The 16,435-nt window shown below is 46.8% G+C and overlaps 1 protein-coding gene across 1 annotated transcript in view; it reads left to right on the forward strand.

Annotated features, from left to right (window-relative positions):
* LOC115098645 (atrial natriuretic peptide receptor 1-like) overlaps nucleotides 1-16,435 on the forward strand; it is a 264,895-nt gene that overhangs the window by 32,782 nt on the left and 215,678 nt on the right. The window contains exons 3-4 of the mRNA XM_029615400.1: nucleotides 6,442-6,565; nucleotides 9,725-9,829. Of these exons, the coding sequence (XP_029471260.1) occupies nucleotides 6,442-6,565; nucleotides 9,725-9,829 (229 nt within the window). The remainder of the gene's footprint in view (nucleotides 1-6,441; nucleotides 6,566-9,724; nucleotides 9,830-16,435) is intronic.

Consider the following 16,435-nt stretch of genomic DNA (forward strand, 5'->3'; position numbering starts at 1 on the left):
CTCGACGCAATGGCACTCAGATGAACTCTTACCGAAGTAGGTGCTAGACCTGAGGTATACAAGGTATGTAGGTAGTCCAGAAGTTTGGCCGGAGGACATGACAAGGGTTCTAAACATTCAGCTGTGCACCAGATAACGTACCTTTTCCATTTGAAATGGTAATTTTTCCTTGTCGACGGTCGACGTGATTGCAGAATCACATCCTGAACGACTAATGATATACCTTGTTCTGCAAGTAGGATCCGCTCAGTCTCCATGCTGTAAGGTGTAGAGAGTTCTGAAGCGGGTGAAGAAGTGTGCCCTCGTTCTGCGATAGTAGATCTATTCGTAGTGGAAGGCGAATGGGTGTCTCTATGGACATGTGTAGGAGATGTGTATACCAATGCTGGCGAGGCCACGCCGGTGCTATTAGAATTAGTTGCGCTGAATCCAGAATGCATTTTTGTAGCGTACGTGTGATCAGCGGAATAGGGGGGAACGCGTACATGAGATGTTGTGACCACGGAAGTAGAAAGGCATCCTGTGTTTGACGCTGTTGACTGGGCCAAATTGAACAGAATTTCCCTACTTTCCGATTGTGTTCGGTCGCAAAGAGGTCTATGGCAGGACGGCCCCATTGGTGAAAGATGGAGTCCGCTACTTCTTGATGAAGTTCCCATTCGTGTGGATGAAAAATTCTGCTGAGCCTGTCCGCTTGGACGTTGGCTATCCCTGGAATGTAGGTGGCCTGGAGGTGGATGGAGTGTTTGCACGCCCATGTCCATATCCAAATCGCTTCCCTGCATAATGGCCAAGATCCCGTGCCCCCTTGTTTGTTTATGTAGAACATCGCGACTTGGTTGTCGGTATAGACCATAAGCCTGCGACCCTGGAGATACGGAAGGAAGGTGCGTAGAGCGTATCTTATCGCTCGTAGCTCTAGTAGGTTGATCTGAAAGGACTGTTCTGCATGAGACCACAGGCCTTGTGTTTGGAAGGTGTCCATATGGGCTCCCCAACCTTTCCTGGAGGCATCCGTCGTGAGTACTGCGTTGTGCGGAAGAAGGGTGAAGGATGCTCCTTTCATTAGGGTATATCGATGGAGCCACCATTGTAGTTGGGTGATCATTGCCGTCGTCATATGAATCTTCCACGATAATGGTTGGGAGTGTTGCTTCCATTGACGACGGAGGTGCCATTGGATGTTTCGCATTTGAAGACGTGTATTCCGTACAGCGTGAGTTGCCGCCGCCATATGACCCAGTGCGACCAATACTTGGCGGGCTGTTGGTCTTGGCGATGTCTGTAAGTTGCGAAATATGTTTTTCATCACCGCTATTCTTTCTGGGGGAAGAAAAACTCTGTGTTTGACTGTATCTAGGATGACACCTATAAACTGTATGGTCTGGGTTGCTTGCAACTTGGACTTCTGGTAGTTGACAAGAAGACCGAGGTTGTGGAGGCAGAGGATTGTTTGTGAGAGATTGTGGTGTAATAACTTGGGGTCCGATGCTATCAGGAGCCAATCGTCGAGGTACGGAAAAACTATGATCCCTTTCTGACGAAGGTGTGCCACCACCACTGCCATGCATTTGGTGAATACTCTGGGTGCCGTGGAGAGGCCGAATGGCAGCACTCGATATTGATAATGGGTATTCAGGGCTTGGAAAGACAGGTACTTCCAAGATGAAGGGTGCATCGGGATGTGAGTGTAAGCGTCTTTGAGATTGATGCTGCACATCCATGCATTGCGATGAATCAAGGGTAAGATCGATTTGAGGGATATCATTTTGAATTTTTCCTTGAGTATTAATTTGTTGAGCTGCCGAAGATCTAATATCGGACGTAAGCCCCCTGATTTTTTTGGAATGAGGAAATATGGGGAATAAAATCCTGTGTGCCAGGCTTTCCGTGGCAGGATTTGTATTGCTTGTTGTTGTAGCAACTTTTGTAACTCCTGTCTCATCTCCCCCGTGGTGTCTTGGTATACCCGGGAAGGGGGGTGGGGAAGTGTTGGTAGCTGTTGAAAGGGAATTTTGTACCCTTGCTGTATGATGCTGAGGACCCAGCGGTCCGTAGTGATAGCTGTCCATTGATGATAATGTAAGGCTACTCTCCCCGCCTGCAGGGAAAGTGGTGATGGCTGAGTAAGTGCTAAAAAGACTGTGAAGGCTTAACTGACGTCTGCTGTTGCTGCTGTTGTTGCTGAGGTCGTTGTGAACGTCCACGTCCTCTGCGAGGTTGAGTTAGTGGAATGTTTGGCCTGGTATAAGGTTGATAGGCCGGTGTTCGGTAAGATGGGTATTGCCGGTACGGTCTCCGTTGGAAGGGTTGTCTTCTATATTGTGGAAAGTATCTTCTGTTCGGTTGGTAGGTTGGTTGTGTTGTCAGGGATTGCACCGCCGCAGATTGTTCCTTCAGTTGGGCAACAGTTTCTTGCAATTTTTCCCCGAAAAGATTATCTCCTTTGCAGGGAAGGTTGGCGAGTTTGGTATGCACATCCTCTCTAATGGAGCTTGCTTTTAGCCATGCCAGGCGTCGCGCTGCAATAGCACTCGCTGAAACCCGAGAGGCGGTGTCAAAACCTTCGTAGATTGTGCGTAGAAGGTGTCTAATCCCTTCTTCTAAGTCTTGGACCGGGTCGAGAGTCGGGAAATCTGTTTCAGTTTTCAGGCGTTGTACACATCCATAGAGATATTGTACCAAATAGAATTGATGGTGGTGAATGCGCGTACCTAACATAGAGCCCTGGTAAGCCCGCTTTGCAAAATCGTCTAAAGATTTCATGTCCTTTAACGGCGGCGATGCAGAGTGTAATTTCGTTTTACGAGCTTTCCCCATAGCTGATTCCACTACTAGAGAGGTATGAGGAAGCTGTGTGGAAGAGTAATAATTGGACTTTTGTAGTTTGTACTTAATATCTATTTTCCTGGATACCGCTGGAACCGTGAATGGAGTGTTCCAGGATTGTTCTAACAAAGAGTCCAGCACTGCGTGCGGGGGTAACGCAGTTGGTTCATGAGGAGTATCGAAAATTTTTAGAATATCCAGAGTTTCTGCTCTAGGATCTGGTAGTTTTTGAACTGTGATGTTTAATGCCTTACCCATTTTTTCAAGAAATTTTGGGTATGTTAGATCCTCCGGTGGAGAGTGAGGTTCAGTATGTTCCGAATCCGGATCTGACGGGTATCCAGTGGAGGAGTCTGCTGTAGCATCAGTGTCAGGAGGGGGTTGTTCACTTTTAGGAGAATCCGGTGGCCCCCCCTGTTCGCTATCGGAGAGATCCCTGTCCGATTTAGCTGGAGAGAAGTGTATGGGTGAAGGAGTCGAAGGTGATCTAGACTCCACGTTCGTTGTATGCGGGCTCAAACTCCTGGATGAGGAGGTATCAGAATGGGCGGGAGAAGGGAGGTCTCTCCCTCCAGGGGAAGTGGGAAGGTTGTACGTCTTAGTTACCGTGTTGTAGAACCCTGCCAGAGCGTACGATAAGGTTGTAAAAGCATCCCTGGTGTCTGGTGGCATGGTTAGCTTTTCACCAGAGGTCTTATTAGATATAGGGGCTACTGATTGAGCTAGTCTTCGTCGTTTTGCTGAAGGTTTTGAAGAAGATGGGGATGACGGGAAAAAGGGGGTGTCCCTAGTATCCCCTTCTGTGAGTAAGCGTTTTAAGCCCTTCGAGAGCGGATTAAGGGATAGCCGGTTTTTTGACTTGTCTAGTCCCTGTTGGAATTTACTTGCCTGAGGTTGTCCTGTCTTCGCGGCGATTCCTGAACCCGTTGAGTGGCTTCGCTCCTTGCGGGCGAGGTGCGGGCGCGCCGTGGGGTTGCCGGTAAAGCGTGGTGTCTGCGGCGTGTCCCGCTTAGTTTCCGGCGCCGAGGTGCGCCGCTCTGCTCCCTTTGATGCGCGCCGCTTCGTACTCACTGAGTCGCGCCGTTGTGCGCGCTCCGCGTCGCGCCGTTGTGTACGTCCCTGGTTGATTTGGTCACTGCGTCCTGGGTCGCGGCGCTTCCTGCTTTCTGAGACGTGATGGGTCACGTGCGCCGTGCCGTGCCGTCTGTATTGCGTTTCAGTCGACGTCGAGGGGGCCGTCTGAGAAGGCGGAGATGGGTTTGCGCCGCGTCCTTGCAACTTGTGCGCCGGCTGGGCTGAGAGGTTAGTTATTTCTTCATTACCACTGGTTTGCAGTATGAAATTCTTCCGTTTAGGTGACATTGAGCCCCTTTTGGAAGAGTGCCTCGACCCTGAAGAATTCCCTGAATGGATTCCATTTTTATTTTTATTAGATTGTTGTGGGGTTAATTGAGGCAGAGAAACCGGAACATTTTGTTTTTTATGTTTTGGCGGTCTGTCACCTTTGTCGGTGGTAATATGTCTTTTCCTTTGATGTAACGGGTTAGACATTGAGGGACCCGGGGAGGATCTGGTTTCCGATGCCGCTCTGGAAGTGTCCTGTAGGGATCGAAGGGAGTCCATACGTTCAGACCGGATCCTACGTGCCCTTGGGGACATACGGCCACACGATTCACAGTTCGGTATGTCGTGGTCAGGGCCCAAACATCTATAACATCTGTCATGTGTATCTGTAATAGACATGACTTTACCGCAGGTGCAGGGTTTGAACCCTGACGGTCGCGGATTATCTTTTTTATGTGAGGTTGACATTCTTACTGTATATTGTAGATAGAAGCTGAGGAGAAGTGAAGCTCCGCGTGCGATTCCTGCGCGCGGAAAAACAGACTGAGGAGAGTCGTTTTTCCAGCGCGGGAACCCACGCGCAGCCTCAGAGCACAGCTCTGACTTCTCTTTGGAAGCTCCGCCTCCTGTGCCTGACGGACAGGTCCCATTACAGCATGGCTAATTCAGCCTGCTATCGACGGGAAAGAAGAGAGCACCGGCGTGCTCTCCTCTTCCCGCGGCCCGGAAGAGGAAGTGGAGAGCATCGGGTGCCTGCGCGATGACTCCAGCGCTGGCACCCGGCTGACACCCGATGACTCCCGCGCAGGCACCCGGATGACTCCAGTCGGCGTGCTCTCTTCTCCTCCCCCCCCCCCCCCCCGCGGCCCGGAAGAGGAAGTGGTGAGCATCGGGTGCCTGCGCGGAAGAAGAGACCACGCTAGTGTGGTCTCTTCTTCCCGCGCAGGCACCCGATGCTCTCCACTTCCTCTTCCGGGCCGCGGGGGGGGGGGGGGGGGAGGAGAAGAGAGCACGCCGGTGCCGCTGATTCCAGCTGGCCTGCCGCGTTCCGCCCGGGCTGACAGCATTTTAAGCCCGGGCGGCGGAGGACCGGGGAGCAGCTGGGTCAGCGGGGAACCGCGAAGTATGGCAACACTTGTCTGCGAGCCAGATGCAGCCCTCAAAAGAGCCATATCTGGCTCGCGAGCCATGGGTTCCCGACCCCTGGATTAGAGGGTTACAAGGTTCCTTGGTACTTTTATGGCAGCCTTTGCCGCGCTAGCCTGACTTTAAAAAAGAAAAGCAGAGGCTTTTCCGGGGTGTCTGAAATGAGTCGGCACCTTCAGCATCTCTTTCCTGCTAGAGTTTTCCCACAGCCAGACTAGCAATCTGAAAAACCTGGACTAGATTACAGAAAAGGTTTCTTTCCTGTTATATTCACTTTAAGAGGACAATAGCAAGTAGATGCAAACAGGGCAAAATTGAAATAGGGGATCATGAGTAGTTAAAAAAACCAAAACAAAACACTCTAAAACAAAAAAAACACAAACCACACTCCTTTGTATTATGAATGGTGATTTGTTAGTTTGTTTATCCATTTCTGTTTGAATGGATTTTTCCCTTTTCATGTTTATGGAAAGAAGGGAAAAGGGAGACATTTAGTCCCTTGGCGGGAGCTATTTCGTCTTGAAAGCTCATGGACTAGATTCTTTTTAGATTATTCTTAAAGTGGTCCAATAAAATACACTACAAATTTAGTCAAAATTAGGCTTCTTAGTGTATCCACCGAGACTGCTGCTCATGAATTCTTTCATGACATCTTGATCTGTGCCCTTTGGCGGTGCATAGAAGTGACTGCAGATGTTAGGCATTTAGTTTCTCATTTCTTGTCAATAAATGGAAAGATAGAAACACAACAACAGACAAAATAATTTGATTCCATCTTTTTCTGATTTACCTCTCACTGCTGCTTTCAGTGCAGTTTAACAAGCAACTTTTGTGTGCAACTTATACAGTTAATAATAAAATAAATATCATATTTGATGGTATTCAGAAGCTGCCTCTTCTATAAATTGTCAGTCATAGCCTTGTTGTCTTAACTTAAAGCCTCTTATTTGTTTTTTGTTGTCTTTCTTGGCTAAATTGTAAGCTCTATGGATCAGGGACGGCCTCTTTTGTGTCGCTGTATGGCACTCCATGCTTCTGGTATGCACTGTACAAATCCTGATGACAATAAATAGTTGTTATAAGGGGGTTTTCCTATTTTTTTTCCTGCTGTATCTGGTTTAGAAATGCTGTTGCTGCCAAGACATTCTGTGAGGAACACGAGTGTCCTTCCAACTGGAAAGATGCAAATGGAGAGAACTGCTGCGTCCATCATGCTAACATTCATTCTTGTCCCCTGGCTTTTATGGTGAGTACCCTCATATCTCGAATATGTAATTTGGCATTTCAACAAAGTGGCAATATAATAATAAAAGGGTTATATTATCAGAGAGCACCAAAAAAACAAGTAAACAAAAACAAACAAACCAGAATCATTAAGGATATGAATTTGCTTACAGGATTGCTTAGATAGTAGATTAGAGAATTATCAGGTTCTACATCAGAGGTAGAATGTAAGGCATTCCTCAAAAGTATTTTTTACCCAGGACAAAATCAGTACTTTAGATTTACATAACGTTTTCTGAATTCAATTCGTTGTGTCAGTATTTAGAAATGCATTGCTCTCACTGAGCAAATAAGATCACATGACCATGTAGTAGCATTTGATTTATTGCATGGTCATTTGAAATGTGTCTACCATATCACTTATAAACCATTCTTTTATAGCTTTATTCCTTAAACTGACTATTTTATAAACTCTGTATATCATTCTTGAGTAATATTTGTTTTATTGCACACACGGTCATAACAGGGGCCAGAAATACTAGCAAATATTTGGGTTTCTTGAATAGCAACCATCATAAAAGGGTCAATCAAGGAAGTTTTTATGATTGATGAAAAGGATATTCAGCACAACCTGAATAAAGAGATTTGGGGTGAATTGGTAGTAAAGCCATCATAGATATAGTTGTGATGGAGAAGGTACAGAGAAGGGCAACAAAAATGATAAAAGTGATGGAACAGCTCCCCTATGAGGAAAGGCTGAAGAGGTTAGAGCTGTTCAACTTGGAGAAGAGACGGCTGAGGGGATATGATAGAGGTCTTTAAGATCATGAGAGGTCTTGAATGAGTAGATGTGAATCTGTTATTTTAAATTTCGGATAATAGAAGGACTAGGGGACACTCCATGAAGTTAACAAGTAGCACATTTAAGACTAATTGGAGAACATTCTTTTTCATTCAACACACAATTAAGCTCTGGAATTTGTTGCCAGAGGATGTGGTTAGTGCAGTTAGTGTAGCTGGGTTCAAAAAAGGTTTGGATAAGTTCTTGGAGGAGAAGTCCATTAACTGCTATTAATCAAGTTGACTTAGGGAATAGCCACTGCTTTTAATCGCATCAGTAGCATGGGATTTTCTTGGTATTTGGGTACTTGCCAGGTTCTTATGGCCCAATTTGGCCTCTGTTGGAAACAGGATGCTGGCCTTGATGGACCCTTGTTCTGACCCAGCATGGCAATTTCTTATATTCTTATGTTCTTAGTTGGCTTTCATTCTGACCTTGAATCAGCCAAACGTATTTAAATAAGTAGGAGGTCCATATTCAAAAGCATTTAGCCTGGTAACTTGAAAGTTATCCAGCTAAATGAAGATTTGGACACTTATCTGGCTAAATTCTAGCTGGCTAATAAGTTGGTTCCGGGAGTGTAACTGGGAAGAATTGAGTTAGCTGGCCTAAGTTATCTGGCTACATTGGGGCCGATGTAATACAGTGCGCTCAGCTGAGCACACTGTATAACCCGCAGTTGGACGCAGGTTGTAGAGGTGCTAAGTAATCCCCTTATGTAATCCCCTTATGCAACAAAGGGATTAGCGCCTCTACAACGTGCGGCCAACACGGAGGGAATTTAATAGCACTCATCACATGCAAATGCATGTGAATGAGGTTATTACGTATTCACTCCCGATGAAAAAAAAAATGTTCATTTAGGACACCCATTTAGCAATCAGATATTAAGGCCTGCCCAGAGCAGGTGTTAATTGCTGAGCGCTACTAAAACTGGTACAGAAAAGCAGAAAAAACTGCTTTTCTGTACTGCCTAATACTTAATATTGTTGCGATATTAAGTAGGAAAAAAACCAAAACTAAATAAAGTTAAAAAAAAAAAAAAGTTAAACAAAAAAACAAAACACCTGCAGTTGGGTGCAGGAAACGGATGCTCAACTGACAAGCGTCCGTTTCCTGTGCGGCGTCGGTTTTCCTAACCAGTGGACGGCCAACGTCGATCGGGTTCTTGTTAGCAAGGAGACGCTAGGGCCACGCAAGCAACTCTAGCACCTCCTTGCTAATGCGGGCGCTGACTGTTCAGCGGGCGCTGAACAGTCAGCGCCCGCTTTCTGCACATATTTATTGCATCGGCCCCTCTGATATTCAAAGTTAGCCGGATAAGTCTGGTCAGGCCATGGATCTGCCCTAAAATTATCTGGATAAGTTAGCTGGCTAGCTTTAAGATAGCTAGCTCTAGTCAGTGGTGCAGCTGTACTATTGAATATACCTCTAAAGTTAGTCGGATATATCGGCTAACTTTGCTATCCAGACAATGCCTGTATTTGTGGGCCTATCTGAGTGGAAGCATCAAAGAAGCATCTAAAATGGCTCTTTATGGGCTCCTATGGGCTCTTTATGGGCTCCTAGTTTTTCAGGCTGATCCAAATATATTTATATTTATTTGGATCTCCAGGTAATATTTGATATTGGGTTGGTCTCCATTTCCCATCCTGTCAGTGAGACTGTCAGTGGTGTGAAGAGAGCACATTATACAGCTGGGTGGTTTAATTTTGTTCCCCTGATGAAACATCATCAATTTCAGGACCATCTAGTTTTTAACTTGATCGGCACCGGCATTTCCTGTTTATGCTGAATCACACTGTTGTTTTTACCTGCAATTGAAAAAATATAAAAAGACTGTTATAGGTAAATAAAACATGCCCATCTAGGAATCTTCCTGGATCATTTGTCAAATATTTGTGTAACCAGGATAAATGATTGTACAGTCTGGTTTAATGCCAGCACTGACTGTGACATTTTTCATGATTTCTGCTTTCTGATATCCCTGGAGATGATAGAAATTGGGATTAAAGTAATTCTTGTTATAACACTCCTCTCTTTATGTTGTTATTGATTTGATGAAGCTGTGCCATCTTCTTGGTAGCTGAGTTTATGAAGAGTGGCTGTTCATCAAAACCCAGATATTTCCTGCTATTCAGACTCCCAGAGGCCAAAATGAGTTTAGATGAGTGAAGCCCTGGCAGCTGTTATTTTACCCTACCTCTCCCCAAAAAAATAAAATTAGGATCCTCAGTAAATCAAACAGAATTTTCTATGCTAACGCTTTTTACCGTTTTGATTTCATTCTAAGATTTAAAGAGCTATTTTTATAAATCTGTTGGGTTTTATTTATTAAAGGGAAAAGGTGGAATTTGCGGACCCTGGATTCCAGATGATGGCCAGATTTTCACACATACTATATCTACTGCTGGCAAAATGGCACAGATGAACTGGACGGCAAAGGTACATATTTGTTCACTTTCATTGTATTCAAAAGGAGGTACTGTAAGCATGCTGTACATTTAGTTTTTTGAAGCTGTCAGGCTAGGCAGATTGTGCCTTTGATTTCAAGGTCTGTAGTCTTGCCTGTGCCTGTGAATTCATACCTACAGCTAAATCATATTGAAATGGATTTCAGATTGAGCAACTATTATCCCAGGACAAGCAGGATGATAGTCCTCACATATGAGTGACATCATCGATGGAGCCCTGACACGGAAAACTTCTGTCAAAGTTTCTAGAAACTTTTGACTGGCATACTGAGCCCACTGAGCATGCCCAGCATGCCATGATATTCTCAGCCACAGGGGTCTCTTTTTTTTCCACGTTGCTGTTAGCCTTGCGTGATAGGAGCTCTGTGAGTTTTTTCCCTCACTTTTTCCTCACGGAAAATATAACTTTTCAGTCACAAAATTGTCTACTCGGGTCTCCCTTCGACATACCATTCAGTGAGTACTTTTTGAGTAAGTTTTTCGGTCGATTCCGGTCACCTTTTTATACGGTACCACAGGCCATCGACCGTTACCCAGCCTGTTTTTTCATCATGGCCTCGGGATTCAAAAAATGTCCAAATTGTACCTTTTATGCTTGGGATCAGGCCACGATGTCCGTGCTTGTACAACTTGCGCCCAGATGACACCAAAGGGCAGGCGTGCCCGTTTGGATAAAATGGAGGAGCTGTTTAAAAAAATCACGCCATTGTAATCTTCGACATCATCACCAAAGAAATCATCACCCTCTGTTGAAAAACATCGAGGAAAGAAAAAGGCCGATGACCGTCCGTCACCGGCCCCATCCGGATCTTCAATAGCGCCTTCATCGATATCCACTAGCGAACATCGTGAAAAGAGACGCCATCAACACCGTTCTGTCTCCGTTCCATCAGAAGAAACGGCATCCGCATTGGCACCGAAGGACATTGAGCCAATGCCAAAGCGTGTCCGGGTACTAGAGCCACCATGCCCCTCTGTACCCAAGATACCAAGACGCTCTCTTCCGGGATTGGTGTTAGAGACTGTGCCACCACGCTTAGTCGTGGAAGTGCCAGTAGCACCAGTCTTACCTTCTCCTGTGACAGTGGACCCAGTCCCAGTCTCCAGGGAAGAAGTGACTTCCATGGTTCAACAAGCGATCGTTGAGGTTTTTAAAAAATTCCAGCCTCCTTCAATGCCAGCACCGGTACAATCACCGACACCGGCACCGATGCCAGAACCATTGATCTTTCAACCTCTGCTAAATAGAATCAACGCCTTAATCGGTGTTTTTCCAGCACTGACACTGATGCCACTGATGGCTCCCCCGATGCAGCCATAGACACCATCGATGCCTAAACATCCACCGGTGATTCCTTCGATTCCAATTCCAGGATCATTGGAGGACGATGGAAGGGACTCAGACTCCTTCCTGGGGCCATCGGATCTTCAACACCCCCGTGCACTAACATTACCTTCGATGCCACTCCCAAGTCCATCGATGCCTTCACATACGGTCCATCGGGCGATGCCGGCCATCGATGCCATCGAAGCCTTTCGATTCTCCATCGATGCCTTTTCTGTCTCCGATGCCAAAGCAGATTCCAAGTCAACCATCAAAGTCTGCTTCTAAAACAAAGCATCCTCTTCCAAAAGACAACTTGGATCCCTCTGGATCACATTTTCAACCTCACTATAGTCCTTGGCAGGATGTAGACACTGACACTGATACCGAAGATTTAGAATCAGAACCTTCTCCACCAGAAGAGAGGAGGAAGTCCCCTCCTGAGGACCTATCTTTTGCAAATTTCATAAAGGAAATTGTAGATGCACCAAAGGAGGTGATGGCCATACCCATTCATGAAGTGCTTCTGGAACTTCAGCATAGATTATGGGAACATCTTTGCTCTGTACCTGCTGTAAACAGAAGAACAGATGCAACATACCTAGTACAACATACCCCAGGTTTCCAGAAACTACAATTGCCACACCACTCAGTGGTCATTGAGTCGGCTCAGAAAAAAGCCAGGAAGCAAAAACCATACTTTTCTGCCCCACCAGTAAAAGAACAGAAGTTCTTAGATGGCTTAGGAAGAAAGGTTTTTCAGGGATCCATGCTGGTGTCTAGGATTGTGGCATATCAGCTGTATATGACACAATATCAAAGAAACTTGTGGAAACAAATTCAAAATATTGCTGATAATCTCCCTCAACAACAGCAGCTGGCACTAAACAATTTGATTGCCAAATGCCTCGAATCCGGCAAACACGAAGTACGGGCAGCCTACGACTCCTTTGAAACATCCACCCATTTGTCAGCAGGTGGAATCAGTGCACGGAGGTGGGCTTGGCTCAAGGCCTTGTACCTCAGGTTAGAAGTCCAAGAGGGACTAGCAGATCTCCCATGTACTGGAGACAATCTCTTCAGAGAAAAAATTCAGGACACTGTCTCCCAACTAAAAGATCACCACGAGTCACTCTGTCAGATCTCCAGATTGCCATCAGATCAGGTGTCTTCAGTACGAAAACCCACCAGAAGGGATGCCAGGAGGCCCTTCTATAGGCCTAGAAGGTACTATCCACCTAGATCTTCGGCACATCCCTACCATCCACCACAAAGAGGACATCCACGCCAGCCAAAGCAGACAAAAACCCAGCCAACTCCACATATGGGTCCAACATCTGGTTTTTGAAGTACATCAAGAGAACAGAAGCCTCTCCATCAATCCCATGCCCCACTTACCTGTAGGAGGTCGACTCCATCATTTCAAACACCAATGGAGTCTCATCACCTCTATTCCTGATGCCTTTCAACTAGCTTGATCACTCCATTCTTATACTTCACTTTCAATGCATATCCAGCATAGTTCTCTGCTTCAACAGCAGGGGAGAAGAAAAACTGTTACTTCACACATCCAGCAGAGCTCTCTGCTTAAACGGCAGGGGAGAAGAAAAAAGGGTTCGCACCCACAAAGCGGGGAGTAGCTGGCTTGTTACGGCGGTTACTACCCCAAACCAAATGTACCTGATACTTCACTCTCGACGCATATCCAGCATGGCTCTCTGCTTCAACGGCATGGGAGAAAGACTGATACATCACGAATTTCCAGCATAGCTCTCTGCTTCAACGGCAGGGGAAAAGAAAAACTGATACTTCACGCATATCCAGCATAACTTCAACGGCAGGGGAGAAGAAAAAAGGATTCACACTCACAAAGCGGGGAGTAGCTGGCTTGTTACGGCGGTTACTACCCCAAACCAAATGTGCCTGATACTTCACTTTCGATGCATATCCAGCATAGCTCTCTGCTTCAACGGCAGGGGAGAAGAAAAAAACTGATACCTCACGCATATCCAGCATAGCTCCCTGCTTCAACGGCAGGGGAGAAGATAAACAACCAATAAGGGCTGTATAACATAATCTGGGTAAAAACAAATAAGCATGGGTGTAGCTTGCTTATTGCGGCGGTTACTACCCCTACTACCTCTAACTAATCAAGCTAGATATTTCACTTGGATGCAGCTCCATCACCGCTCTCTACATTAATGGTGGGGGTGGAAGGGAATTAGAACCAAGAGCTAAGAGAAACAGATAAGTATGAGAGAAAAAATGAGGGAAGCTTGCTGGGCAGACTGGATGGGCCATTTGGTCTTCTTCTGCCGTCATTTCTATGTTTCTATGTTTCTATGATCAATGGGTATTAGCCATACTGAATTGGGGATACCAGCTCAAATTCAAAACAATACCCCCACATGCTCCACCCATCTCACTTTGGACAAGCACTGTCATCACATCTCAACTTCAAGTAGAACTCTCAACTCTGCTGACTACCAGGGCTATCGAACAGTTCCCCGGTCTCAACAAGGCAAAGAGTTCTATCCCACTATTTCCTAATTCCAAAGAAAACAGGCGGCCTTCGCCCTATCTTAGACCTCCGTAATCTCAACAAATTTCTTCAAAAAGAAAAGTTTCGGATGGTATCCCTGGAAACCATCCTTCCCTTGCTTCAACGGGGAGATTGGTTCTGTTCTCTAGATCTTCAAGACGCTTATGCACACATACCCATTTCCATCCAACATCATTACCAGTATCGAGTCCTGCCATTCGGACTCACTTCTGTGCCTCAAGTATTCACAAAATGTTTAGCAGTGGCTGCTGCACATCTAAGAAAAAACAGCATTCACATTTTTCCCTATGTAGACGATTGGCTAATCAGGAGTCGATCCAGGCAGGGAGCTCTGTCTGCCTTAAAAAGTACAATAATACTATTACACTCCCTGGGATTTCTAATCAACTATCAAAAATCCCACATCGAGCTGTCTCAGCTCCTCACGTTCATCGGAGCAGACCTCGACACCACAGTGGCGAAAGCTTTTCTTCCAAACAACTATGCCAACAATCTAGCATGCTTGGCGAACTCAATAACCAACTGCCAGTTTGCCTCTGCCCATCAACTTCTAGTGCTACTAGGACACATGGCCTCTACAGTACATGTTACCCCTATGGCGAAGTTAGCCATGCGAAGAACTCAATGGACTTTGAAATCTCAATGGTTCCAAGCTTTCCAACCACTGTCGTACACTGTTCAAATCACCCACCAATTACGCCTTTCGCTCCACTGGTGGACAAATCAAACTGCATTGAAAGCTGGTCTCCCATTCCAGCAATCAACTCCACAAGTCATCTTGACCATGGATGCCTCCAACTTGGGATGGGGAGCACATGTCAACAACCTTCAAACACAAGGTGTTACGATTCCTCCTGTAGCTGTGCCTCAGGAGGCATCTCACCTTTTTCTGGAGGCCGCTCCAAAGCCAGGGCCTCACCTAAGCAATTGTCTGGATCCTGCTCCACAGCCTGCGAGGCCTTCAGTGTTGTTTGGGGTCTACTCGAGGCCTGTTCCACTGCAGCCTGGATGCTCTGGTGTGGGCCACGCCCTTCTCCTAAGGGGTGGGTCCGTGGCTCCTCTCCACTCTTATAGAGCCAGCGAGGGACGGCCCATCTGGACTCCTCCCAGGGAGTTGCCTGCTCCTGGGCTATAAAAGCTTTGCTCCAGCACTCATGCTTTGCCTTGCATTGGAGTTACACGATTCTGGATGTCTCATCTTCCAGCACTCTGTCAGGCCTTCGTTGTTTGTTTCAGCTTGGTGTCCAGTGTCTTGCATGTCCTGATGTTTCTTGATGTTCCTTGATGTTTGTTCCTGATCCTGATGTTCCAACCATGCTTCAGACTGCCAGTGTGCAGTAACCTGCTTCAGACTGCCGGTGTGCAGCCTCCTGCTTCAGACTGCCGCTGTGCAGTACATTACCCTGGACTGCTTTGTGCAACATTTTTCCTTTCCTGTGCTGGTTCCGCTCCCGCAGATGTGGGACAGGGTGGTCCGTGACCAGACCAGTGTTACTGGCTGTATAGGGCACCCTGAGGGACAGTGCCCATGTCTGAACCTCACTAGCTTCTGAGTCTACGTCTACAGTCTACAGTTCCTGCGTCCTTGTCTTCAGCTCCTGAACCTTCATTTGTGTTGTCCTGTGCTGGTTCCACTCCCACGGATGTAGGACAGGGTAGTCCATGACCAGACCAGTGGTACTGGCTATGTAGGGCACCCTGAGGGACCGTTCTACTGTCTGAACCTTCTATGTTCCGGAGTCTACATCTACAGTCTATGGTTCCCGAGTCTTTGTCTCCTGTTATTGAACCTTCATCTGCCCATGCCCTGAGTCCGGTCTGCTGCCTCTTGCCATCCTAGCAGCAGGTCCGAAACGGCCGGGAACGGTCGGTGGACTGTTCATCACCAACACTCCACAGTTGGTTCCAGAGGCATGCAGGTCCGGCTGGGGTCGGGCTCTCTCCTGCCACCCATGCTACAACAACCCTTGGTGCGGGATCATGCCAGGGGCCCAAGGGCACACTCCCTCTAAGGGGGAACTCTCTCCCAGCACTCCCCATAACAGGAGGTACATGGACTACACTCGGAAGGCAAGGATGGACAAGGCTGGACTAGAAGTCAAGGATTGATGAGGCTTGACTGGAAGCCAAGACTGGACAAGGCAGGACTGGAAGGCAAGGTTGGATGAGGCTAGACGAATCAAGAACTCAGGAACAGGCTGGAAGTCACAGGAATGCTGTAGCAATTCACACTGCCAGGCAGAAAACCTGTTGCTGAGGCAACGACAGGGGGCATGGGCAGTCAAATATAGAAGTCCTGCTGACATCATCAGGTGCCACGGGGTTTCCCCGCCATTGGCCGTTTAAGTAAGGCTGTTTGGCATGCGCACTTCTGGGATTCATGGAAGGCAAGAAGAAGGTGACATGCCTATGGCATTAGCACCATGCCGGAGGCTGAGGCCTCTAGAGTTATCATGGCATACCTGCTACATTGAAGCAGTGCTGCCAGTGTGGGGGTGAGTCCAGGAGAATGGCTAGTCATGGGCCGACCTTGCAGCCAGCCAAACGTAAGAGTACCTCTCTCTGAAGCCCCCTCTCCAATTTTCCTGGGACTAGATTTACTGGGGAATCTTTTGTTGAAGTCCTTGAATAGTTGGGAAGCTTGCAGATTAGCAGCTAGCTCCCAAGAATTTTTCTCAGGTCCATAGTTC

Source organism: Rhinatrema bivittatum, chromosome 1 (genome assembly GCF_901001135.1).
Source record: "Rhinatrema bivittatum chromosome 1, aRhiBiv1.1, whole genome shotgun sequence".
NCBI lineage: Eukaryota > Metazoa > Chordata > Amphibia > Gymnophiona > Rhinatrematidae > Rhinatrema > Rhinatrema bivittatum.